At 40.5% G+C, this 27,099-nt stretch overlaps 1 protein-coding gene across 8 annotated transcripts in view; it reads left to right on the top strand.

Annotated features, from left to right (window-relative positions):
- Window positions 1–333: 333 nt before the first annotated feature.
- The window catches only part of LOC105276687 (formin-binding protein 1-like), a 35,390-nt gene continuing 8,624 nt past the window's right edge, over window positions 334–27,099 (top strand). For all 8 annotated transcript variants that reach the window (XM_020030806.2, XM_026970476.1, XM_026970477.1 and 5 more), the window contains exons 1-6: window positions 334–643; window positions 22,636–22,751; window positions 24,179–24,229; window positions 25,373–25,679; window positions 26,283–26,429; window positions 26,685–27,041. In XM_020030806.2, coding sequence (XP_019886365.2) covers window positions 620–643; window positions 22,636–22,751; window positions 24,179–24,229; window positions 25,373–25,679; window positions 26,283–26,429; window positions 26,685–27,041 — 1,002 coding nt within the window. In that variant the 5' untranslated portion in view covers window positions 334–619. The remainder of the gene's footprint in view (window positions 644–22,635; window positions 22,752–24,178; window positions 24,230–25,372; window positions 25,680–26,282; window positions 26,430–26,684; window positions 27,042–27,099) is intronic.

The following is a 27,099-nucleotide window of genomic DNA, read 5'->3' on the forward strand; positions in this document are numbered from 1 at the left end:
GCAAATTACGAGCTTCTATTTTTCATTTTTATGGTCGATTTTCTTTTTTCTTGTCGTATTTCTAAATTTGATATCGACTTTTTTTATTTAAATATCATTATCGATATGTAACTAGCGTTTTTAAAACGAAAATGATGTAAGTCATTGATACGCAATTTACATAAATTTCTAACCATTTATAATATTCTCGCACCTGTATGTTATACACGGTGCTTACACGTAAATGTAATCGCATACGAAATTCAAATGTCGCGCGCCAGGCCTCGCCGATCCGCGCACGCGCCACTTGCCGCGCGCCCGGCAGGGCGCGCCACGTCGGAATTCCGGGCGGTTTTCGACGGCGGTGGCGGTCAGTCCCGGCGGCAGTGGCAGCAACGGACGCAGGACGGTCGGTGGCTACGAGAGAGCGGCATGTTCGAGGCGCCCGTGTGACTGTGCGCGTGGCGGGCGAGTCCGTGCGCTTTTGGCGGTGCGCGCGTGTTGGGATACACGGTAATACGACGCAAGGTGCGACGAGGTGCACGAAGTGGAGCGAGGCGTACACGTCGTCGCTACATGTGAAGTGTCGCGGGGATACCTACTCGCCGTCGCGCCCGCTGGATAACCCGGCCCAGCAAACATGAGCTGGGGCACGGAGCTCTGGGTGAGTCTCGTTTATTCCCCCCTTCCCTCTCTCTCCGTCTCCGTCTGTTCCTCTTTCCTTCTCGCTCGTCCTTGTCGCTCCCCGTTTCGCTCCTCCGTCCCGCGCGCGGCCCGCGCCACGCCGCGGGCGCTTCGTTCGACTCGACTTGCGATTCGTTTGCACCTCGCGAGGGCGTCGAGGATGCGCCAGAGGTGGACGCATCCGACGAGGGAATCTCCGAGCGCGAGTCGTGCCTCGACGAGTACGGTCGCGCCGCAGCATGCGTCCGCGGTCGAAGCGCGCTCGTCCGTCCGTCCGTCCAGCTGCCATTCCGGCGTTCACGGCGAAGACGCGTTCCCCGGGAACGGGAAATGCGATCGGCGATCGGGCGACGGCGGCGCGGCGCGGATTCCTCGACCCGCGTCGTCTCGCATCGTCGGACAAGTAGTCGTGCGTGCACGCCTGCCTCCGCACGCGGACCCTCGCTGGCATCTGGCTACCTCGGCGTTCGGACAGCCGATCGTCGCCCGTGTTCGGCCGCATGCGACGTCTCCCGGCCGCATACCTCTCGACTCGGGTCGGTCGAGACTCGGCCGCGCCGATGGCGAGCGAGCTCCCATTCGTTCTCTCACGAAATTCACTCCCTTCTGCACTCCCTTAACGCGTAAACAGCGCTGTTATTCGCGCTCGGGCGCGCGCGAGTATTTTCTTGCGCCTTCGACGACGCGCTCGTCTTCGACGATTTCTGCGTTGCGTCCGCGAGAATGACGCACCGGCAGCCGACTCTCAATGACACGTTACCTCATGACTGCCCGTAGCTGAGTTTCTTTCTTCCTCCGGGCAAAAATTACGTGGAATGTCACGTTTCATCGTTATCCGCGACGAATTGGTATTGTGTGCCCTGGCAGTCGAAGTGTGAACAACAAACTCGACGTGAAGATCGATCTAAAACCAGATTTTTTTCACGTCGTCTTCGATTTCCCGTCTATTTCCTGCACTGAGGAAAATGGTTTGATTGTATCAACAAGACGTATATAGAATGCATTTTGGTTAAACTAACCAAGAATTTCTAGTTATCACGATAGGACTGGATATTTTATAACTAGAACGTTTGATAGACTGTACTATAAGAATTTGGTTAGTATTTTCCAGTTGGATCTATAAAACTTCTAGTTATATTACACTAGACATAAGAACAAACGAAGATGCAATCAGAATTCTGGTTAATCGCAGGGCACTCCAGCAGCATTCTATTGTTTCGTGTCGTGCGTGTGATGCATGTTCGGGAAATGGATCGGCACGGACGGCGCGTTTTCCTCCTCTAGTGAAATGAAATTAGTTAGTGGAATGGCTGGTGAAGTGATGGCGGATGAAAAAACGTGTTCTCTTCTTATATTTTTTTTATACAGGGTGTCCCGTAATAATCGCCTAACCTCTCGTATGCCAATAGAGCAGATCGAGATGAAGAGAAAAGTCCCATACCATTTTGCGATACTCGCAATGATAATCCTATACCTCGAGCGGCTCGGCACTCGCCTCCGCGCGCTCTGGATTCGCTCGACTTTAATATGCAATATTTCGATTATTATTGCGAATATCGCAAAATGATACGGGACTTTTCTGTTCATCTCGATCTGCTCTATTGGCGTGCGAGAGGTTAGGCGATTATTACGGGACATCCTGTATAAATATCAACATGATATTTCATTTACAGCAATCCAAGAAAACTCACGGCAATGAAACAGAAAAACGTTTCTTTTCACTAAACAGCCATGTTAATTTAACTAAATACATTTAGTATTATTATCAAGAAAATCTGGTAAATTTAACAGGAAGGAATTAATCATGCTCATCTGGTAATTCCTAAAGGAATTCTGATTCGTCCATTTTCCAACAGACAAACTGGTTGAACCTACCAGATTTCTAATTAATGCAACCAGATTTTTTTTTCAGTGTGAGCTCTAGAAAGGCTCCTCGTGCACATCGGCTTTAAAACTGCGCTCGTCAGACACGTTAAGGGGGGAGCCTGCTTTAGAACGCTGAAAATAAGGTATATTTTACGAATTGTTTTTGGAGAAACTATACAGCGGATCATTATAAAACTTTGATGCATTTATTAGTACATGTTTAAAGATAAAAAAAATTATTTTTTTATTTGAATATATCGCCTGTAGAGAGGTCGTCCTGGAGAAATCTTAGTGCAGCCGCGTCGCCGGCGTTGCAAATTGGTGAGCATTCTCCTGCCTCCAAATTTCGTCTAAACTGAAAAATTGAAATATGTTCTCGTTATTTATGAATTCCCATCGTCGATGAACCAAAGAGAGAAGAAAAAAGTTGAAAAGTGCCAAAATGGTGGAGCTTAGAACACAAAAGTACGATTTTTAGGCAAAGTTGTTGAACTTTTTCATGCAAAAGTAATTGTTTAACTTAATGTTTTTATGAATATTAAAGGTTCATCGACGATGGGAATTCATAAATAACGAGGAAATATTTCAATTTTTCAGTTTGGATGAAATTTGGAGGCAGGAGAATGCTCGCCAATTTACAATGCCGGCTGCACTAAGATGCCTCCAGGACGACCTCTACAGGCGATATATTCAAATCAAAAAATAATTTTTTTATCTTTAAACATGTACTAATAAATGCATAAAAGTTTTATAATGATCCGCTGTATAGTTTCTCCAAAAAAAATTCGTAAAATTATACCTTATTTTCAACGTTCTAAAGCAGGTTCCCCCCTTAAGAGACGAGAGTACTCGTTACGTTCGGAACTTCATTGTGAGGAGAGAGAATGTCATTCTTATCTCGCTCGGAGTACAGAATGAACATGACTCCTTTCAAATTGCCAGTAGGACGTGATTCACTCGTGGCGCGTGCGTATCCTTGAGATGCCACAAACAGAGTAGTCGGTCCATTCTGACGAGATGGTCAAAACTCGGAGTTGCGAAATCCCAATCTTTCCATTTCGATTCTTCATTTCTTCTGTTCTTCGTGGGAATAAGTTTCGCAATCGTTTTGCATCGTGTCGCGAGCCGCGTATTGTTGTTGCGACAGTTCCGGCGACAAGTCGCAGGTTAAAACCCACGTCATTGTTTGCGTTTATTAAACACAAGTCTCTTATCGTCATCTTCGTTATCTGTCGAACCCTTTAACGCGTCTTACTGCCGCGCAAATATTCCGTCAATTTTTTACAAAGCACAACGTCAACAACGTTATCTAACTTCATTGAGCGAAGAAGAAGAGCATTATGATCGTTCAAAAAAATTCAGCAGGCGAGCAACTTCGTTCCATCCGCACGAGGCTTAATTTCTTGCGTTCGCCACGACACTTGAATCGGTCGGGCGTTCTCCGTGCGACCGGGTCCAGAGGATCGCGCAGCACCTGCCGAGGGGTCGAACCCGTCCGTGCCCTCGTTGTGATCGTCTCGGCGTCGTGAGCGCGTACAATCGCGATTTTCGCCGGTGTTGCTTGCCGCGAGTGCGAGTGCCATGTTCATCCGCACTCGCGCCGCACTCCCGGGAATAACGCTTTCAGGGGGGAGTATGTTTTTTTCGCTCGCTCGCCGAGTTACCTGCGCGTCGTCGATGCCGCCTCCGCCTCCGTCGTCGTCGTTTTCGCCGCCGACGACATGTTACCGCGATATCCCCGAAAACCAGTTCGCCACGAGTTTTGCCTTTTCGGTTGCTAGCCGCGGGCGACGTTCCTCGTGCCCCCCCCCCCCCCGTGGTTTGTCCCGTCCGCTCCCTCACTCTCCCCCTGCCCCCCCCCGCGCGCGCACCTTTCCCGCTCCCTCGCATGAACGTCAACCTTCTCTCCTCGCACCTTGCCCGTGGAGCACGCGTCCTTTTGCTCCCTTTCTCGTGAGATCCCCGACGGTCACCGCGACGGCGACGACATCGACTTCGCTAGCGACCCCGCGTCTCCCGGGGAACGGAGACTGCATTCGAAGAAAGAATTCACGAGCGACGCTCGGCACGCATCACGTCCGAATGATTCGAACCGAAAAGTATTTTCCGCTACTGCGAAAGAGCTCTCGATGGTTTTTGTGCTTTTTTTTGGAGAGAGAGGGTGAAAATATCACTCCGGGCGAACGCAAAAAAAGTAGGAATGCAAGCGTCTTGAAGTATCAGAAATAAATATTGTGAGAACGGTGAATCGGTGAACAATGCAATCGTGAAAATGTCCTATTATTATAATAATACGTCGTATAACGCGATAATGTATTACTTCGCATCGCGTGTTATTACAAGCTAAGGCTCGTGAATTAAGAAACCGAGTGTTTTCGGCGCTAAACGGACTAAAAGCCGCTCGATTGTTTTCCCAGAAGAATGCTTACGCGTATATCGCGTGCGTGCGTGTGCGCGCGCGCGTAAAATCGATTCGCTCTTTTTGCTCGCCACCGACGTCCCCGCGTCTTCAGCCTCTATTAATAATTCATTCGCGCATTCCGCACGCCATCATTTTCGTTACTCATCCCCGTTACGCACTCGGCGTGCTCGATCGTCTGCCAAGCTCGTCGGTTAAAAAATCGCGTATACACGTATGTCGATTTACTCCCCTACGTTTTATAATATTTAACCCGCACGTCACTTCCTCGGTCGATTTGGGGATACGTTCTCCGTGCTGCGGGAAATGTTAAAATGCCCGGAAATTTCGGGATTAAAAACACGAAACTGTGGAATTTATTTCGTTGTAACACATATTCGCCCTGTTTTTCAAATGTTTTTAATAATACAAGTTGTAACACATTCGTTATTAAAAATACTACAAACGAGACGAATATATGTTACAATAAAATACATCTTTTTTAATGCGATTAATGCATGATTTCCTTCTTGTTTTGTTTATCGTGATTTTTATATTTGTATTTGTATTTGTAAGCAATACATTTTTCTCTTCTTTACGGCGTTACATTAATATATTTACCCCTACGTTTTAAAGGGGAGAGGAGAATCCCCTATTATGAGATATGCTCCTAATATGAGATAATGAGGTTTCGGCTAAACTATTGAGCACCATCTGTTAGTTCCACCATGAACTTATTACTCTTGGTGTAAAATGTATTTAGTGAAAAATTCATTGTTCGTTATTGCGTTTAGCCTTTGCAAGAAAAGGTTTGTGAAATTGTGAACGTGTCAAAGTAACTTGAGGTTAGTCTTTAAACCTTGTTTATTATATAATAAAGAAATGGTTGGCAATAAATTCAGTATGCAATGATAGAGTAGAATCGTAGTAACAGGAAAATACGCAATTTGTTGAATTGCTTAATTGTAGAGGTAGGATTTCATGATCGCGGAACCGCTAGGCGCGTGGCTCGTATAATGAGATATTCAGGGTACTCTTAATATGAGATACTTATTGCTCGAATATGAGGATTATGTAGTGTAATAAAAAGAAAGAAAATACTACTTAAGGTTAAAGAAAAGTTAATACGAATTTATATTACGAATTTTTGTGTATTTAATTTTTATAGAATCTGACTATGGAGGTTAGAGATACGAGGATGCGTCGACAATGGAATCGTGAAGATTTGGCGAAGGCTGTGGCAGCAGTATTTTTATAAAACTATCTAATAAAGTTTTTTAATTGCAATACTGATGTATTTTGCACTTTTAACACCGATGTCTCGAGGTATCTTATATTAGGAGCGCACTTTCTCGATCCTGCGTAAAGCTCTTTTTCAAATTTTTTTAATTTTCAGAAAAAATAATATTTAAATTAGATTTTTTATTTCACCAACCTAAAGCTTATTAAATTCTCTTCAAGATAACGTATTACATTTAAAAATTCTGCCTATAGATTTCCTTACATTCGGCAAAATCGATATGGTATCTCATAATCGGGGACTTTCCTCTATACATAATTAGTATATACATCGTGTAATTTTATATAAATTTGCGTTCACAGGCTTACCTCTTAAAATATAGAGGTAAGCACATCAACGCAAATTTATATAAAACTACAATGATGTATGCACTTATTTCGTACAATGCGTGTGATGAATTCTTTCCTGCCAGACTCTCTTTGTTCTCCTCTAAAGGAGATTCTCTTTCTCGCTTCCTCTGTAAAGATACGGCGAGGCACGCCCGTCTCGTACGCGTACATATGCTCGCGAGCAGCGGCAGCTAGCCGTTAACATGGACACGTCTTGTATCGTGATTCACGAGAAAGTGTACGACACACACACACACACACGTACCCGCATGCACGCGGTATGAGCGTACACGGACATACATACGTCAATGACTCGTGATACCGTGTGTACGACATGTTTTGACCGCGATGAGTTTTAACAGCTGATAACGAAAATAACGTCGCTAATCGTGCTCCATCGATTACACCTCGATAGAGATCTAGTGTATCACTTAATAAATTCGGCGACCGGTGTTGCTACTCACCAAGCTTATCGAACGGCGCGAGTAAGACGCACGATGATTACGTGATATAATTTAACATAATTTTTGGTAATTATTTAGATTAACGGAGCAACCTCGAATGACCTTGACCTTTACATATGTTGTCACGGTCACCCTCCGGAGTGACCTTCAAAAGGTTTTAGCCGTCGCTCATTGTTTATTAAAAAGTTATTAACAAAAGAAGTTTCGAAAATATAGTAGTTATTTTGAATATTGAAAGACATAAACGACGAATATGAACGAAGGAAGGAAAGTGATTTAACCTAACCTAATCTAATCTAACCTGGTAAGGTTAGGTTATATTTTCCGAAACTGGAGCCCCGGACACATATACGCTCGTTTTTCAGCCCGCTTCGCGGGAGGGCGGGGGGAAGGGGCTTCGCCAGAATCCGTGCCGTGTACCAGGTGATCAAAATCTGTACGGTGAAATCTGTAACACCGGCTCCGGCGGGGGGAGGGGCAACGCCCCTCCCCCCCCGCCCTCCCGCGAAGCGGGCTGAAAATGAGCGTCTGTGTCCGGGGCTCCAGTTTCGGAAAATATAACCTAACCCAAACCTATTTCTGATTTAAAGGTAAAATTCCATCGAATATACTCTTACGTAAACGTATATGATATCGTAAAATTATGCTCTATTCATTAAACTTTTTTGTTAATAACTTTTTAATAAACAATGAGCGACGGCTAAAATCTTTTGAAGGTCACTCAGGAGGGTGACCTCTATAATATATGTCAAGGTCAAGGTCATCCGAGGTTGCTCCGTTAAACTAAATAATTACCTAATTTTTTAACAATTATTCTTATTATTTGTGAGACGCCAAGTTTACTGTTTCGCGCCATTTTTCTCAAGTTCTTATGCGCATTTTCTGAGAGCATCCAAAGAAAAAAGTCTCGGTGATCCAAGCAGCTCCGCCGAACTATATTGATTACCCGGTTCACCTCGTAACCGGGCGGCCAACACTGACCCTGACGAATTAATTCGGTCTCCCAACGTACTGAGCACCATACTGGAATCGATAGTGCGAGTACTGCGGGGGAGGATGGCGGCGGCGGGAAAGGGGGCGGGAGGAACGGAGATACGATCACGGGTACTTACGTCATCGACGCACGATATCGCACGGTTCGGAAGTGACGCCGGCGATTCCCGATTTCGCGTCGGAGAAAGTAACGGCCGCTCCGAGGCTCGCTCGTCTCGTAACCTTCGTCGGGTTTTTCCTCCTACGCTCTGCTCCTATTTCCCGTGTGACGCGTGCGCAACAATAATCCGCGTAGGTGAACCGGAAGAGAGCGCGAGACGAGACGCGAGAGCGGCTTTCTCGAGTCGATCGCGACAAGATATTTCTTTAGATGTGCAAATAATTTTCTATCTATCGTGTATTATATTGTCATGCTTATGTCCATATAGGAAGCGATGTGTATAAACAACATAAAGATGAAAGAAGATAAAATAATAACGGTACAAGGCACAAAGTACGTTTACATTCCCGATTATGAAGCTCTCTGTAGAGGAATTGCTTTTCTATTTCTTGTTTATTATCGCAAGGTACACAATCCTTTCATAAATATCGACATACTTAGACCTAGGCGTCATTTCCCGATTAGATTTCTCATCCGCAGTTGTGCGTGAGCGTTGTTCATTATTGCGATATTTTATCGGCTGTTCTCCGGCGTAGAACAATCGCCCTCAATTATCCGCTTTTTCCATCAGTATTTCCTGTCGAGAGAAAAGGTGGATTGTCCGGAAAGAAAACGTCTGAGACATGTCTCAGGAATGTGTCAAATCGCGAAATCACAGCGGATACAAGTCTCCTCACACGCACGCACGCACCTTTTATGAGCTAAAGACGGTTATTCATCATTTTCCGCAGAAACGCATAATTGACCAACGGAAACGTACTTCGGGAAATTGACTAATAGAGATTAGAAGAATAAGCATTTTATCCTGCAATCGTACATCGGAAGTAAAGTTGCTACAGAAAGGCATTTCCCCGAAAGAGTATCATCATTATGAAATTTTTTAATCGAAGCATATTAATCGAAAAATAATGACTTCCTGTAGTTTGCAGATGCGGTTTTGTCAAAATTGTTTGCACTCGCGAAAATTCCGTAACGTATATAATTTCTTTATTATGACATATTTTGTAGATAAAAAGACTGTCTGGTAATGTTTATGGTGTTATCGAGAAAACATTAAAGGAGAAATTTCAATACACGTGCATTTTATTTTGATATGTGTGTGTGTATTACATATCTGCGTTCCTGCACTATCTGTCCTCTTTACTACCTGTCGAGAAAATAACTAACCGCTTCTAACACACGTACACACACTGTACCGTCATAAATTCTTTTTAATGATATAGTGCACTAAGTGGATATCTTATCGAACGCACGATGCGATTTAAATTTACTGTAAAGGAAAGGCATGGGGAAGTGCTGGACAGTAACGATTTACAGCGTAATTATGATCGTGCAGTGAGAGAAGTCTTTCCAGCTCTCCACATATCAATCGAAACTCTTATCGCTAAGTCGTACTGTACTTTTTATGTTTTTTTTTTTCTAATCAATTCTCGGTTTATATATAGGAAAGGTGTAATAATTGTTTTAGCTTTTTTGTTAGAAGATATGACTGACAATTTTAATGAAAACTGAACTATTTCAGTCAAAGTTAATTGCACCAGTTGAGAGTGAAATTATCAACTGAATTTCTCCAATTAATTTCCGAAGAGATAGTGCTATTTATTAACTATTAATTATAACATTAATCAGATTATTTTCTCGCGACATTGTTTTAAAAGCAATGTATATTTTCACTCTTGGCATAAGGAGCATGCCTACTTGCGTGCAATGATTTCACGATTTGATACGTTCTTGAGACGTGTTTCAGCTGTCTCTCTCCTCCGCATAATCCATCTTTTCCTTTTGCATCCGTCTCTGTTCACGTTTATAGCAATTTGTTGCTCAAAGTACGCTAATATGTTGAAAGCATTTTTTGGTTGGATCATGTTGCGACGAAAGGGTTACCGGGGTGATTGGAGACTAGCGTGACACCACCATCTAAACGGGTTTATCCGGTTTGGCAAATTCCAGTCAACACCGTTATTATTCGCTTTCCCCAGCTTTGTATTACTTTCGCCCGAGTATTCGATGAAATCCTCTTTTCGACAATCTGATTTCCAAAATAATTCCATCTTTTATAATGTATTATTTTATATCAATACTTTTGTATTGTTATTGTATCTGCAGAAAATATTAATTCCCTGAATCGAAAATTCTTTTCTTGGAAGTCAGTTGGAATTCAAGTTCAGCATTTAAAATGGTTGGAAGATTCTGTTTTTATAAATCTACTAATTTAGCGATGTATTTTTTACACGGTATGCTGATTACGAGGCTATCTGAAACGTATATCACAGTGTCGGCATCATATTGAGCGCTTTGCGATTCTTATCGAATGAAGACATTCTGTTAATATTGTTAACGTATTTAATTTCTCTTCTTTTAATTAAATTCAATTAAAAAAACGTTGTTTTATTTTATTAAACACGATATCTGCATATAATATTTAATGTTTTAATGTTGTAACTGTTCAGGTTTAGATTAAATAAATTTGTCCTTTCGTATTCTTTCGAATGAATAAAAACAATGAGAGGTTCATACCACAAAGAACATTTTTATTCGAGCTGAATTAAAAGATTTATTTAATTAAATTGTAGGACAGTATCGATATGTTGATTTGTTTTGCGAACGATATTTGAAAGACTGAAAATTAAATATTGTTTTAATATATTTAATTAAGAATAGGTCGTTGATAAAAAAATTGCAACTGCCAGGTTTTATACATGTTACGGTATTCACGTTTGAAATTCAAAACATCTCACAATTTTCACGTTTCAAAAACAGCACCGGCAACTATTGTTGCGCATGGTTGACCGAAAATGTTTGCATGATCGTACGTTTCGTATCTCGGCTGTATATTCTGCCAAATTCTCAGAAAAAGAACGTGAAAATAATTTCCAGTTTCGTTTAAACGATACTACTGCAGAGAAAATACCTGACCTATATGTTTATTTTAATTTCCGAATTTGACGACAGAATTCCGGCAAATTGCACGATGGCATTACGTAGCAACATGTTCTTTTCTAAAAGAATCGAGCAATAGAATATTATTAAAATTGTTTCATGAAAAAGCGAGACTTTTCTGAAACTCAGCAGCTTTCTGTTTCATTAGCAATGAGCATCTTAAGTTTCCACATAGATGTGAGCTAAATTTTAAACACAATCGTAGTGATCATTTTGAAAATGTGTCTCGTACGAACGTGACTTCGAGGTGGTATCATAGGACTATCATGCGTGTGGTGCTCCTCGGCTGGCCGTTTGTCGCGAAGATGAATATTTTGTGCGAACTACAGGGTGTCTCGCGGAAAAGCGCGAAGCAATAATTCACTTTCACAGCTCTCATAATCCAACAATGAGCAACATCTTCGTTGCTTTAGCTAATCACATTTCTAAACAATACTGTCAATGCACAATACAGTCACACTCTCCAAAATATAATATTTCTTTGTCGCGGAAAATATGATACATGATATATTATGCGTAGCATCTGCATTAAATCACGATTATTTCTGATATCGAGAACAGTCACTCAATTCGTGCACTCGCTAAAATAGAAATCGCGAGTTTTCTGCGTGTTCTACGTGTGAAACAAAACGTGCAAAGGGATCGTCGAATTCCACGTGGTATCGGCGCGTGACACCCTATAGACCCTGTCTGTCTCGCCTTTTCCTGGAGCACGCAGTGTGCGTGGCTGCGTGGCCGCGAACCGCAGAGAGAAGGAACCTGCCCCACCCACGCGTCGTGCCGAATCTCTATAAATACCGAACTCGAGAGAGAGAGAGAGAGAGAGAGAGAGAGAGAGAACTTGTGTCTACGTATGCGAGGGTGAGAAAGAATGAGAGCGAGGGAGATTGCGTCCACGCTGATTAAGGCCACGCGGCCTATACAGATTAGAGATTTTTTTATGCACGCGTACATACAAGCATGTAGATGTACGAGTCTCACTCTTCTGGAGCTCTAGAAATTACGAGATTTTATGAATAAGGTGATTAAAAAAAAGATATATAATATAGCAGCTTAACTACGGATTTTTATATTTCAACAAATTGAATTGCCCGAGAAAACCGCATAAATATTAAATAATTAAATTAATGATTATAAGTAATAATATAATAAATATAATACATTCTTCATTGTTCTTATAGTTTATTAGCATGGGCAAGAGCGGGATAAAATTAATAACAAAATATTAGAAAGTGCTACTACATTATTTCTTTAATTTGTTAAAAATAACTCGAGAGATTGAAAGTTATAAAGGCACGTGTAATAAAATTATTATATAATTAATATAAAAATTATGTGAATTAATAAAATTAATATAATTAAATGAGTTGTTTATCATTTTTATATTTCATGCTCAGAATATGCGATTCGGAAGACCCGAAAGTCATAAAACTACGTGGATGAAATCAATATTTTTTCTCGATGCTCATTGAATACTTCTATTTTTTACGATTTATAGAGTTGGGGAACACGTTATTACGTAACGAGCAAATGATGCTAATTTCCCTGTCTTATTGCACCACGAGCAATAGAAACACGCATGCAATGTTACGCTGCAGCTCTGCGACGCATAAACTCTTTGTGTGCAATTAAATCTTTCAAGAAAAATATCTTTTTATTTATCTCAGACATTTTTTCCTGTGTATTTTACGTTTGATATCCAGGTTGATAGCGAGTTATCCAGCTATTGTACCAAAATATTTCGTGTTCAAAAAGCAACTTTCAACCGTTGGTCCGTTAGGAACAAAGCGCGACACTGAGAGACCCACGCGCGTTTCTTATCATTGCTGCATCCTCTCCACTGATATCGAGGTCTAGATTACTCTTCCCCGGCGTGCTCCCCTTTAACTACAGAGTTCATCTCATTTAAACTCGTCATTTTCGTACCGAATGAACAAGACGAACGTCCGCGCCGTGATTCACGCAGAGTCAGCGATTAAAAATGCACTGCAAAATATGAATGACTCAGTGCGCAATCGAATTGAGTCCTGATAAGCCGAAATTGATATCCAGTCACGGTGCTAGAGTAAATCTGACCAAAAGTCGAGTATCGCTTACTGCGATTTTCCGATGGGAATTGTAATCTAAATGAAAAGAGAGAAGCTTATTTATTTGATAAGATAAACATTTGTAATGAAGTCCTAAATTAAGATTCCGATGAAAGATAAATTCTTAGAATTATACGAATATTTTCATAAGCAGCTTTCATTTTAGTCCTTATGAGTTGATTAGCTCACAAAAATCTTAAAAATAATTTAATTGTTCATTATTTATTTTTTATTTGCAACATTTAACAATTTTAGCGAACACAATACAATGTACATGCATCATTGATACGTACATGCTTACGAGATGCACACACGTGCCTCCGTCTCTCTCACCTCTTGCATATAAGTATGCGACGCGAATTAATTAGAATTGCCGTTCCGACGTGTCGTGGTCAACGACTTTGCGAACTCTTCGTGTCGTTTCCTAATCATTTATATTTTTTGCTCAATGATTGGATAACGAAGAGCATTGCTTGCCCTCGTCGCGTTATTATCTAACGAGTTCAAATGTATCTTGTGACACATCGCAAATAATTCGTTGTGCAATGTATCGTTGTGCAAGTATTTCTTCTCCAAACGTCAATGTTTAACTTTAAATAAAAGAACATGGCAAGAACATGGAACGTATGGTCTTTACTCAAATTGCTTTATTATGTAGCATCGTTTTATTATCTAGAATCACAAAATAAAAATAATAGAATTATCAAATAATAATTAGTATCTGATAATTTAATATTTTACATAATTAGGTTTTTTTTATTAAACCGACGATCTTTAAATAATTTTGGAGAAATGAAGAATTTGAATTTATTAAGAGATTATATGCCTCAAATATTTAATAATGAGAACGTGATGCTTGATGTGGCTCAGCAATTTATTTGCTCTGGAAAAGATCTTGGAAAAGATCTCTCTATTTACCCAAGGGTAAATAGAGAGATGAGCCTTCCGAAGAAAATCACAGATTAGATTAAGGTAACGTGAGGCAATCGCAGAATCGATGATGATACCATGCTTTGTCACGATTATTTATGTCGTTATTGTTACTTGAGCATCATCGGTGACTGTAAATTTACGATGCCTCGTGTACCATTCATTACGCACGTGGCATGCATTATGTCTCGCGTGTGTAGAATGCAATCGCATCGATGATTCTTACCGAGATGCAATCTTCGAGGCAATAGGAAGGATCCAATCTCGGAAACGTAAGATTCAAGGGCTTCCAAGAGAAATTCTAGAATCTGATAAATTTGATAAATTTTTGTGAAACTACTATGTGATTTAATTTGTTATGAGATACGGAAATAATGAAGTTCATGTTCCGAATTCATGATTTTCTACGGTTTGTAAACCGTTATGGTTGATAACCCAGTAGTTCATTCACATCACGCAATTATGCTGCTAAGTTAATTTAAAATCGTTTCTTTTTCTGTACCGTTTATATCTTTATTTACATTTATTTTATGCTTGTGGCTTGTTAAAGATAAGATACGCCTAAACAATTTACCATGTATAAACCATGATTTCCAAATAACCTAATTGCGCAAGATATTTAAAAAATCGTATTAAGGGGGGAGCCTGCTTTAGAACGCTGAAAATAAGGTATATTTTACGAATTGTTTTTGGAGAAACTATACAGCGGATCATTATAAAACTTTGATGCATTTATTAGTACATGTTTAAAGATACAAAAAATTATTTTTTGATTTGAATATTCGCTTGTAGAGGTCGTCCTGGAGAAATCTTAGTGCAGCCGCGTCGCCAGCATTGCAAATTGGTGAGCATTCTCCTGCCTCCAAATTTCGTCTAAACTGAAAAATTGAAATATGTTCTCGTTATTTATGAATTCCCATCGTCGATGAACCAAAGAGAGAAGAAAAAAGTTGAAAAGTGCCAAAATGGTGGAGCTTAGAACACAAAAGTACGATTTTTAGGCAAAGTTTTTAAACTTTTTCATGCAAAAATAATTGTTTAACTTAATGTTTTTATGAATATTAAAAGTTCATCGACGATGGAAATTCATAAATAACGAGAAAATATTTCAATTTTTCAATTTGCATGAAATTTGGAGGCAGGAGAATGCTCGCCAATTTACAATGCCGGCTGCACTAAGATGCCTCCAGGACGACCTCTACAGGCGATATATTCAAATAAAAAAATAATTTTTTTATCTTTAAACGTGTACTAATAAATGCATAAAAGTTTTATAATGATCCGCTGTATAGTTTCTCCAAAAACAATTCGTAAAATTATACCTTATTTTCAACGTTCTAAAGCAGGCTCCCCCCTTAAAGTAATAATCATAAATTGTCCTCACTTCTGATATAGGAACGATCAAAAGTTTATAAGACTTGAATCTGCAATCGATCGTAATAGCTGTTGAGCCATAACGAAGTAATTGACGTCAAGAGCGAGATTCGCCTGCGATCGAGCTCGCACTTGTGCGCGGAGACGTTGCAGGATTTACGGTGTCTATTAAAAGCTCAAGAGCAAGGATCTGTTCGTGCTCATGAACGTGCGAAAAGCCTGGCGCATGCCAGCTGCCTCTGCGACCTTTGAATATTTTCTAGATAACAGCCTCGGGCTTGTGTGTGCGTGCAATTATGCACTACGCCGCGAAAAGTGACGTTAATAACGTAGGAATAATTTAATAAGACAAGTGTCTAATTGTAAGTGATGTAATTGCGTGTGTAACTGTGAATATGTTTCCGATATCATCTACTAGTATGTTTCTGATTTTATAAAACAAAGGGCCAGAAAGATACTAGTAGCTCGATACAGTTAATTTATTAACATGTTAACGCCGGTGGAGCTGAAATTGAATTTCAATTGGATGAAACTTTATTTTTTTGAAACATGTATTCGCGTACGTTATACAAGAAATCATAAAAATACAACGCAATCACGTGCCATGTTTTTCCGTTTAACTACTATGTATATATTATTGCATCGGATAGTACTATATGATGTCATAATGTGTCATTAAAAAAGATGCCCGTCGGTGAGAGAAGAAATGAAGTTATACCGCGACGAGCCATTAAAGAATACCTGCAAATTCCCAAGAATGTTGCCACTCACGTGAACTTGACATCCCACTTTTAAGAAATTAAGTTTTGAATACAAGAAATACTTATTGGCACGTTTATTGGTAAAAATAATTTCGTTTACAGTTAAACGCAAAAAAATTATAGCATTTTGAAAAAATGGTTCCTAACTGATTATAAGAAATTTCGATGATACATATACCGATCCAAAATAGTTTGTAGTTGTTTATAGTGCTTTTACTTTCTTTTCACTTTCTTTTACTTGCTCAATTAAACCCCTACAATTTGCAAAGCAGGTAATTTCGTCAGTTAACGTAATTTGTTAACGGTATAACTACAGACGAAAGTAAAAGCACTAGAAACAACTATAAACGAAATGCTATCATTTCGTCTATTCAAAACTTAAAATTATTCAAAGTGGGGGGCCAAGTTCACGTAGATAATGTCGCAGGTCAAGACGGACTATCGTATTGCCTCGGCTCGTATGCTAACGGAGTAATGGGTAAACTTGTCTCCCCCGGTGAGAGGCGAGATGCCACAGGATCGGCATTGTAGGCCAATAGGCCCCGGTTAGCACTAGAGATCGCAATAACGAGAGAAAACTTAAAAAAAAAGATTTTAGTCCGAAAAAATGGAGCCGTTTCGTTTTAGGAGAATATTTCGGCCTATTGTGTCTCTGATCTCGTCACGAAACGCCAATTACCTACTTCATTTTCAACGTGTCCCCAATAGTAATCTCGTCACGTGCCGACCGTCCTGAAGACTCGGAGTGCATAATCTACCTATCATACCTATTGCATCGCACGTTCTATCGCGAACACACTAGATGCATTGTGCCTGTTTACCAGGTGAAACTCGTAAATGCATATCGTGCGATTCGCAATGCACGCAGTAAAACGCAATAATGGTGTCTGACGAATGTCACGTTTCTGAATTTTGCACGATTCCTTCCTCCAGTTATTTGAGAAGGAAATGAAAAAAGCGCTTTGAATCGAAGATATATATTTTTCAATATTTTTAGAATCGAATACTTATTTATTAGAATGCAGTTTGATAATTTCATGATTTGTCCTATAAAGGGCAACAAGTGATATTTTATATTAAAGTAAAGAGAAAATTAAACAGAATGCTGGAATGAGAATTTTTTCATTACACGGAGATGTTTCACTTTGATCTTTGCAATTATTTTGCTATTATTATCAGTCGATTTTATAATCTCAATTATTTTCACAGAACTCAAAAATTAGGTTGCATTTTGTTCACTAAACTTTTTAACACATCGGATATTTGGCAGTATTTTATTGAAAAAATAATAATATAACTTTATATAAAGAAAACTTTATATACTGAATATACTTTTTTTTAAAAGCCAATAGCCTGGCATTTATTAAATTTTATCAGATGTTATGAAATCAATATCAAAGATGGAATGTGGTAGGATAGGAATGTGATAGGAAAAATGCAAGCGAAATATAAATATAAATTATGCATGAATCACACATAAAACACTTTTTATTAATTTAAGATAGAATACATTCCTGAAATAATTGATTTATATAGAAATTCTGTCATTTAAAAGGTAATAATTGAATAGATTATAATTGAAACGTTTTGAAAGAAATCAGCTATCGTTTAATATTTTTCAATAACTTTCATATTGTTTTCCATCTTAATGTCTTTTCCTTATTTCTTTACCAAGTACATTTTCTACTTAATGCTTCTACTCAACCATGTCGCTTGCTCTTTATCTTCTCGCCCTTCTCCCTCGAGTTGCATGGGTATACAGAAATGTGGGATCAATAGGGTGGAGAGTGTGGGAGTCACCCCGACGCTATTCCGTGACTCATAATGCACAGATCGAACCCATAGTAGGTTCACCCTGTGACTCTTAGTTTCCAACTATTTTTACGGTGTACCTTTTTACTCGCTTTACTCCACAACATGCCATTCTTATCGATCGTCTCCATAAACCCTCCCCTATCCCCCGTCTACCTCTTCTTACAACACGTTACTGTTGCGGAGGTGAGAACCGTGCCAGAATCTGGGAAGAAAGAAAGGGTAGGAAAATAAGGGAAACACTCTCCCGAAGAGAGTGGAATTTTCCAAGTGTGCTTGGCATTGTTAGACTCGTGGAAAGAATAACAATGAGAAAAATTATTACAAAAGTCACTCTCTTCGAATGAAATATTCGTTCCAAAAGAGAAGTTTTCGTTAACGCGTTGAATATCAAGTTAAACATTGCATTGTATCCATGGTGCACTATATATTGGGTCCTGGTTGTCCCTGCCAACGCACCTTTTTGGAGAAGATCGCAGTGCGATGAGTCATAGCACGTCGGTGCGTTGTCCATGTATCGACCTGCGACGAGCGAAACTCAGGATTGGTCGGCGGAAGCTCGCCTAGAGTCTCTCGGATTCACGGCTGTCACCCCATGTGGAAATCGATTCGGCATAATGGACTATAATTTAATTTGTTTCTCCATCAAATCGCTCGATGATCGAATCGGCCCCTGAAGTGACACTGACGTCGTCCAGTGAATTATGAGCTTCGTCATCCTCGATACTCCCCAAACATTGTTCCTTTTGTGGGAGTTGAAGTCAGTGGTTTTAGATTTCAATGATCTCATTGTTTTTTCGGGCGGATATTTGAAGGACCGGATGGACTGTCTCACAACCGCAGTGACGTGCAAGTATACATATTTATCATGCACGACACACGACTACTGCGAATATTGCGAGATGCATTAATGAAATCCATAATTAGGTGTATTCTTCCATCCTTGAGTCATATTTGAGTAAACATTCTATTAGAAAATTAAAATTAGAAATCTTGATTAAGCAAGAGAACATTTTCCAGCAACTCTATTTAAATCATATTATTGGGTTGGCCAAAAAGTAATTGCGTTTTTTTCCAATAGATGGACATACATGTCTTGAAATGTAACTAACTTCGTTCTAAACCGCAAATTCATTATGTAGGTTAACAACTCACAGTTCAAGCTTGTTTTACAAAAAGAAAGTACACGATTTCGTTAACAATTGTTTCTTTGCCGTCGATTTCAAAATGGAAAATCAAAAAGAACATTTTCCACATATTTTGTTTTATTACTTCCGAAAAGGGAAAAACGCTGTGCAAGCTCATAAAAAGTTATCTGATGTATATGGCGAAGATGCTTTAAAACTGCGGCAGTGTCAAAATTGGTTTACTAAATTTCGATATGGAGATTTTTATGTGAAAGATGCACCACGCTCAGGAAGGCCAATCGAAATTGATGATGACAAAATAAAGGCACTGATCGATTCCAATCGGCGTTTAACGACCCGAGAGATTGCTGAGAATCTTAACATATCGAAATCGAGTGTTGAAAACCATTTAAAACGACTTGGATACATTAGTAAGCTCGATATTTGGGTACCACATGAGCTCAAAGAAATTCATCTCACTAAGCGTATTGACATCTGCGATTCTCTTTTGAAACGTGAGGAAGATGATCGATTTTTGAAACGTATGATAACAGGCGACGAAAAGTGGATCGTCTACAACAACGTCAAACGAAAAAGATGGTGGAGCAAGCGTGATGAACCTGCTGAAAGCACTTGAAAAGCAGATATTCACCAAAGAAAGATTATGCTGTCAGTCTGGTGGGACTTTAAAGGTATTGTGTATTTTGAGCTGCTTGCAAGGAATCAAACCATTAATTCAGACGTATACTGTCGTCAACTGGATAAATTAAATGATGCCATCAAACAGAAACGTCGAGAATTGGTGAATCGCAAAGGTGTTGTGTTTCACCATGATAACGCTAGACCACGTACAAGTTTGGTCACTCGTGAAAAATTGTTGCAGCTTGGATGGGATGTGTTACCATGATGTTACCACATCCACCATATTCGCCAGACCTGGCACCATCAGATTACCATTCGTTTCGTTCTTTGCAAAACGCCTTGAATGGTAAAACCTTTACTGCTGATGAGGATATCAAATCGTTCTTGGAATTGTTTTTTGCTGAAAAAGATAAGAACTGTTTTGAGCGCGGAATCATGAAGTTGCCTGAAAAATGGCAAAAGATAATCAAACAAAATGGACAATATATTGTTTAATAAAGTTTTTGTTTCCCATGAAAAATTCGCCTTTTATTTATATAAAAAAAACGCAATTACTTTTTGGCCAACTCAATAGATGTTTGATTGTGTCGGAGACATTTAAGACGGTATAAAACTGCATTCTACACATTCGTGCCTTTGCAAGTTCCAAATGGATATTCAAATGTCTCGCTTCTAGCATGACTCAGACCGCGTATGAATTCATTGATTAGCCCATTTAATTGCCGCGTTTCCAGCGTGCGATATGCGTGATCGGCGGCGTTATCGGCGTTTCTTGGTGATATCCGGTGCGAAGGAAAAACGGAATTTAATATAATCGGCGCACCGAGATGCAGCCGGGTCGACGAGGAAAGAACACAGTCGATCGGCGATTGCTGTCGTCGTCGTCGTTCCACACGCATACGTGTATTCGAAAGCCGCGAATCGCGACTATCACCTGCGCTACCAGTTCTCCGTTATTTCATTGCAAATTGCCCGCTGAGCCACGAGCCGAGTTATACAGTTATCACAATGAGAAAGTTGTCCCGATCCACGAGAGAGCGAGAAAGACGCGCGATTGCGACCCGAGTGCCACTCGAATTTATCGCGTAAATCTCGAGAACGGAGCCGTTGCGTAAATCGCGAATGGAAAAGACGATCTAATCCGTAACTCGCGATGACGGTCCGTGACGGAACCTCTCGCTCGGATCTCTCGTCCTTAATCCCGATACGAACCTGATAGGAAAATTACGAGTTTGAGACAGAACTTGCAAACTGAACTCAATTCGCAGAACTGAACTCCGACGAGTCCGAGGATCAGAAGGCTAATTTTACGTAAACCGAATATTCATTATTGCAGCTAGGAAATTTCCGCAGAATTCGTAAAACTTTAGCTGACAAACGATTCGTTGCTCTCCGAACTTAGCAAAAGGCAGATCAGTTATTTTTCGGGCATTTAATCGATCGAGCTGATTCAAGAGTTTATGGAGCAAAGCGAAATAGTGACGGGATATCACCCCTTTACGCGTACATAAAGAGAGAGGGACAGATAGAGAGTCGGCTTTATTTACTTATTAATTTATTCACGGCTGAGCGGGGAATAATCTCGCGCACTTCCTCCTCTCGTTCTGCATGGCTCAATTCGAATCGAGCCGCAAATCGCTCACACGTGAGCGATTCTGACCGAGATCTCGGTCTCTTTTTTTTTTGCACCGTAAGGCAAGGTGGCAAGGTGAGAGACATCGCGAAAGGAGATGAAGAAGGACGCGTACGCGCATGCAGCCGTAAGAAGTCGCGTGGCCCTTGAATGGCCGTACGTTGGAAATGAAAGTACCCAACAGCGTTTCCAACAGCGGTTGCATGGATGAAGGATCCTTCGTTTCCCTTTCCCTCTCTATCTCTCTCTCTGTCTTGATCTTTGTCATACACGTGCATGCATTCTCGTTGCAACCGCGATCCGATTTGTCCTTAAGCCAGCGCCGCGATGTAAATGTCGAAAGATACGATCGTCCTTGAACGATAAAGCTCACATTCCTTCTTAAGTGGAGAGACTCCGATTCGCAGACGCCGTCGTGACTGTCGGTGATACGTTCAATCGATTTTCCAACTTTCCAGATCACGCGGAACGTGAAAGTGAAACTCACACACGCTTTTTACTAATGAGGAGAGAACGCGTCGGTTGCAGGGAATTAATGAAAAATTATGAGGGAGTAATTTGTGTGACTTCAATCGTAATGCGAATTGCGAAAGTCGCGGATGCGTACACTAACTCGGTTTGTACTATTTGGCTTCACGTAGCTAAACGATAGTAGTCGTCCAGTTTCACTTTTCGTGCCGAGCCGCTAAAACGCCGTTCGGAAATCTTTCCGCGCGTCGCTTGCGAAATTCTTCATTGTCCCGCGGTGGTGATGGAAAAGGAGGTGAAGGGGGATGAAGGGAGGAGGAAACGAGGGGCGTATGTGTGCCAAGAGGTTTTTCTCAGTCGTCGGCCGCGATAGATATGATCGGGGACCGTTTGTTCAGCGAAAAAAAGTCGATGCTCTTTCGTTGTGCGAAATCAATAATTTGGACGCACAAACGGTCTAAAAATAATTGTTCGAGAGATATTTTTAGCCTTTCAAATAAGTTAAAAGAATTTAGGATTTCCTTTTTTTGTATTCAAGATATTCGAGTTTCATACTCAAAAATATCAAAAATAAAAAAAGAAATGTGTTATACCTACTATTTAATATTTTCCAAGCAAAGTGTTTCAAATATTTGTCACAAATAATAAAGTACTGTTCTCTATTGTTTTCTTATTTTTCTGCTTTTAGGACCAGTTCGAGAATCTGTCCCTGCACACACAAAAAGGGATAGAGTTCCTCGAGAGGTATGGCCACTTCATACGTGATCGTTGCGCGATCGAGTTTGAATACGCAGCGAAGCTCAGGTGAGAAACGCAATATTTTATTACGAATTAAAGAGTGCGGGACTGGGAGGGTAGACGAGGGAAAAATCAATTCACATTTATCTTATGTACGTAATTATTTTATTTATTTTTCTTGTTACATTAAAATCTTTATCTTGTAAAAGAAAAAGAGATAATAGAAATATCTTGGTTCTACTTGAAAAATAATTCAAAGTAAAAAAAGAGTGGATCAATAGCAGGTGCATGAGGTGCCACAGTGTTCTCGTGCACCTTGCAACTCGCACCCTGTCGTGCGCGGTGACGTGCTCGTGCATGTTGCTTCCATCTTTCTTTTCATTCTTTTTGTTGACGTACCTCGACAAGGGTGAAGCGTATGATTTCAATGGAACATCCCGTATAACGAGCGTGTCTCACGCACCCCATTGGGGTTCAGGGACGAGGCTCGAGATGCAGCTAGTAATATTGTGTTAAAGAGCTCCCTTGTCCGCTCCGTGAATGCCGTCCACTGTGGCGCACTTTTGTTCTATCGGGTGTCTCGAAACCCATCCACTCCGGATGCTTAATTACTCCGGTTTGCGGTAATGCGCGAAAAATTACTCGACCCGCGAAATAAATATTACCCGGGGGCGACACTAATGTCCGGGACGGTAACCAGTAATGTAACTTGCAAAGTATTATACCCGGGAAACGATCACGCGTGTATTTGCGGACAATCCCTGAGGGATTTATCGGATAATATCCGGGAAATTATCGACGTACTCGGGGAAAATTCTAGGGAACGCCGCGGATATCTGGATGAGTCATCCCGCAAGAGCGGTTTCAGCAGCGAGGGGGTGTAGGTCACTCCGTTTCGTTTTCTCGTTCTCTCTTTCGGTTCTCTCGATTTTTTTTCCGCTGCGAGATCCTCTTCGCTCGTATCAAGGGCGCGTGAGATTCAGCGCGATAGCGTATTTATAGTTCAGCGTGGCGCATCGTAAAAATTAAAACGGCACGCCCAGATCCGTTTAATCCGCGGACCGAAAACGATCCCCGCGCTCTTCCGATCTGATATTTCTTCGATCATCGTGACGCGATTATTCGCGATTTAATTTCTTGATGCATCTCGACGAGCTTCAAATATTAATACGTAAAACTTGGAAGTAACAGACAAAATAACGAGAGCGATTTTATTATCAATACAGACATTTTTGAATTAATTCACATACGAGTCAAAGATTATCGATACCGTGACATTTTCATTGGAGAGAAATCGAACTTGAATAAAAAAATGAGCGAAGTATAAGCGAAAAACTCCTAGCGGTAGCGTAGAAACGATTTCCGGTCATTTCGCTTCCGCGGATTATCTAACAGTTCCTATTAATTACATAAGCGATAACCCGCAAGTGTCATTTCACCTTCGTGAGAAGAGCAACATATCAATAATCTCGTTTCTTCTTTCTCTCTTGTAGGCGTCTCGTGAAGAGCTATCAACCGAAGAAGAAGGAGGAGGAGGATTATCAGTAAGTATGAAAGCTGCGTACCTTTTTCCCGTTCATCTCGAATTACCGACAATCCTAGAGATAAGCGCCTCAAGTTCGTATGTGTATACAAAACACCGAAGAGTAACAAACATGTATTTAAAACCCCCTACAGCGTTGAGATAAATTACACCACTGGTGATGATTGAAGGAAATAGATACTGTAACATGACAGTTAAAAAGGTAATATCCTTCTCTACGGTAATTGAAGCATTCGGGCAAAAGTGGCGTAAGCCAACGTGATTATTTATTTGCCGGTACGATCCCCTTACGGTACAGCGGGACATATTCTTATTCACCATGTATGACGTTTACTCTCTGTCACATTCTTGAACGTACAAAATTAAAATTTAAAACAGAAAGTATTAGGTAAATATTTTTTGTTTTAAATTTAAATGTTAGGTAAATATTTTCTGTATGTAAACCACGAGTTTCTAAATTTCATATGCTCCAAACTCCATGGAATCACAATTAATTTTCTGACTCGGCGCGCACACAGCGTACCACGCGAGTAATTAGACGCGCGTAAGAGCACGGTTGGGTCAGGGTTAAAACAAGACGAGAGATAAAGCGTAAAAATGCGCGAGGTTTAAAAATACAGTTTTTGTGGTAACGGAACTCTCCGACTTGCTCGCTATTTTTACTCGAAATTGTCAGATCCATTAAAACCTTGTTGCGAGTGTGTCTTGCGGATCCTCATAGAAAACAGAAGCAGCCTATTTATCTTGCATTGTGAGCGCGATTCGCAAGTTCAATAACTCCGCAAGAGATCTTCACACTCCCGGGCTCGGGCCTCACATGCGTAATGCGTCACAGTTAATCGGCGTGGGTCGAGATTTAGGTCTTCCGCGTTTTGCGGGATCGATCTGCATTGGCGTAATTTCATTTTGGATAAGACAATTACTGCTTTTTATAACGGCGATTAAATTATTTAAAAGAAGAAGAAATGATTATGTTGGAGCAATTATATTAAAGCAATATTCGTGACTTGGTAATTGAGGAAAAATGCTAAGAATTGTCACAAAAAAAGGAGTTCAATGTTGAGAATGTTGAGAGAAAACATGTATGTTTGCGAAAGTGAAGAAAAAAAATCAGAAAAGAATACATAATTTGTATGATTACCAGGTATAGTCCTTGCCGGGCTTTCAAGATGGAGCTGAACGAGGTGAATGACCAGGCTGGCCAGCGGGAGGTGATCGCGGAGAATCTGCAAGCGAACGTCCTGCGGGAGCTCAACATTCTGGTGAAGGATTTCAAGGAGGATCGCAAGAAGCATCTGCAGGAGGGCGCACGACTAATGGCCACCCTAGCTGGTCAGATCGGCAACTTGGAGCGCGCCAGGAAGTCGTACGAGAAGGCCTTTCGCGAGGCGGAACGCGCCGTCGAGAACTATCAGCGAGCGGACGCGGATCTTAATCTCTCGAGAGCAGAGGTGACACGATGGGTGATAGATTTTTACTCAAGCCTTTTGTCACTTGCTTCAAGGATGAACTCCACTACGCAACAGTTGCGTAGTGGAGTTCATCCTTGAAAGAAACCCAATTTCTATTGGCTCTAGTTGATAGTGATCTCTACTTGCTATTGAATTTGATGCTATTGACTGATCAGATTATACAACATAGTCTCCTCTCTGATAAAGAATAATCTTAAAAAGGTGTTTAGTCAATGATTGTGTTCACAATTATTTTCTATTGAGACGATTTTTTAAAACTAAATAAAAGAATGTCTCAACACGGAAAATTTTGTGCACTGAAAAAATTACAATTTGATTTCAAATGAAGTTTTTAAATATAGGTATATTTAACTTTGATATACCTATATTATATATTTAGCTTTGAGAAAATAACGTAATATCAACGAAGATATTCATTATCATATAGATAGATAGAAGATTATCATAAAGATTACATCTTTGTGATAATCGTAAGCCGCTTTTAAATAAGCAAAATCTTGTGAAGAAATTATTTTTACATCGAATATAATAATATTTTATATAGTTGTATAATGTAATGATTGATTGATCTATTGCGAATAGGTTGAGAAACAGAGGATGAACATGACTATGAAGACCCAGCAAAGCGAAGAAGCCAAAACGGAGTACGCGAATCAATTGCAGAAAACGAACGATTTGCAGACGCAACACTATCACACAACGATGCCGGAAGTGTTTCAACATCTTCAGGTATTGTTTCATAATTGTGCACAATATTGCAGTAGATTATGCTTCGTTTATATTTCTCCGTTAAGGTTTTCTAACGATAGTTATTGTTTGAGAAAATATTTTTACTACTAGAATCGATTTATTTAATTTTTTCAAAAGAATATTATCGTAGCGTTGGTCTATTCAGTCCAACTTGTATGCGTGTCTCGCGATTACTGTTATCTGAGAATCCTTCACATTTATTTCCTCCTTTTACGTATGGCGTTTCTGCCGCAGGAACTCGACGAAAAGAGGATAAAGAACATGCGGAACTACATGATGAAATCAGTGGAAATCGAGCGAGCGGTGGCGCCGATAATCGCTCAGTGTCTGGATGGCATCGAAAAGGCGGCGAGTGAGATTAACGAGAAGGAGGATACGATGTTGGTGATCGAGCGTTACAAGAGCGGTTTTCAGCCTCCTGGTGACTTTCCCTTCGAGGATCTATCGGTCGCCAAGAATTACGATAGCAACAGTCAATTGGCTCAGCCGGTCATGCAACCGATTCACAATCATCTCACAGTCAAAGGCACTGTCTCCGGCGGCAAGATCAAGAAGCGTGTGGGCCTATTTGGGATTTTCAGCAGCAATAAGGTAGATACTCCTCCATATTCTCCTCTTATTAGGTGAGAGGTCATTACGCAGCTCTTTA

Source organism: Ooceraea biroi, chromosome 6 (genome assembly GCF_003672135.1).
Source record: "Ooceraea biroi isolate clonal line C1 chromosome 6, Obir_v5.4, whole genome shotgun sequence".
Lineage (NCBI taxonomy): Eukaryota > Metazoa > Arthropoda > Insecta > Hymenoptera > Formicidae > Ooceraea > Ooceraea biroi.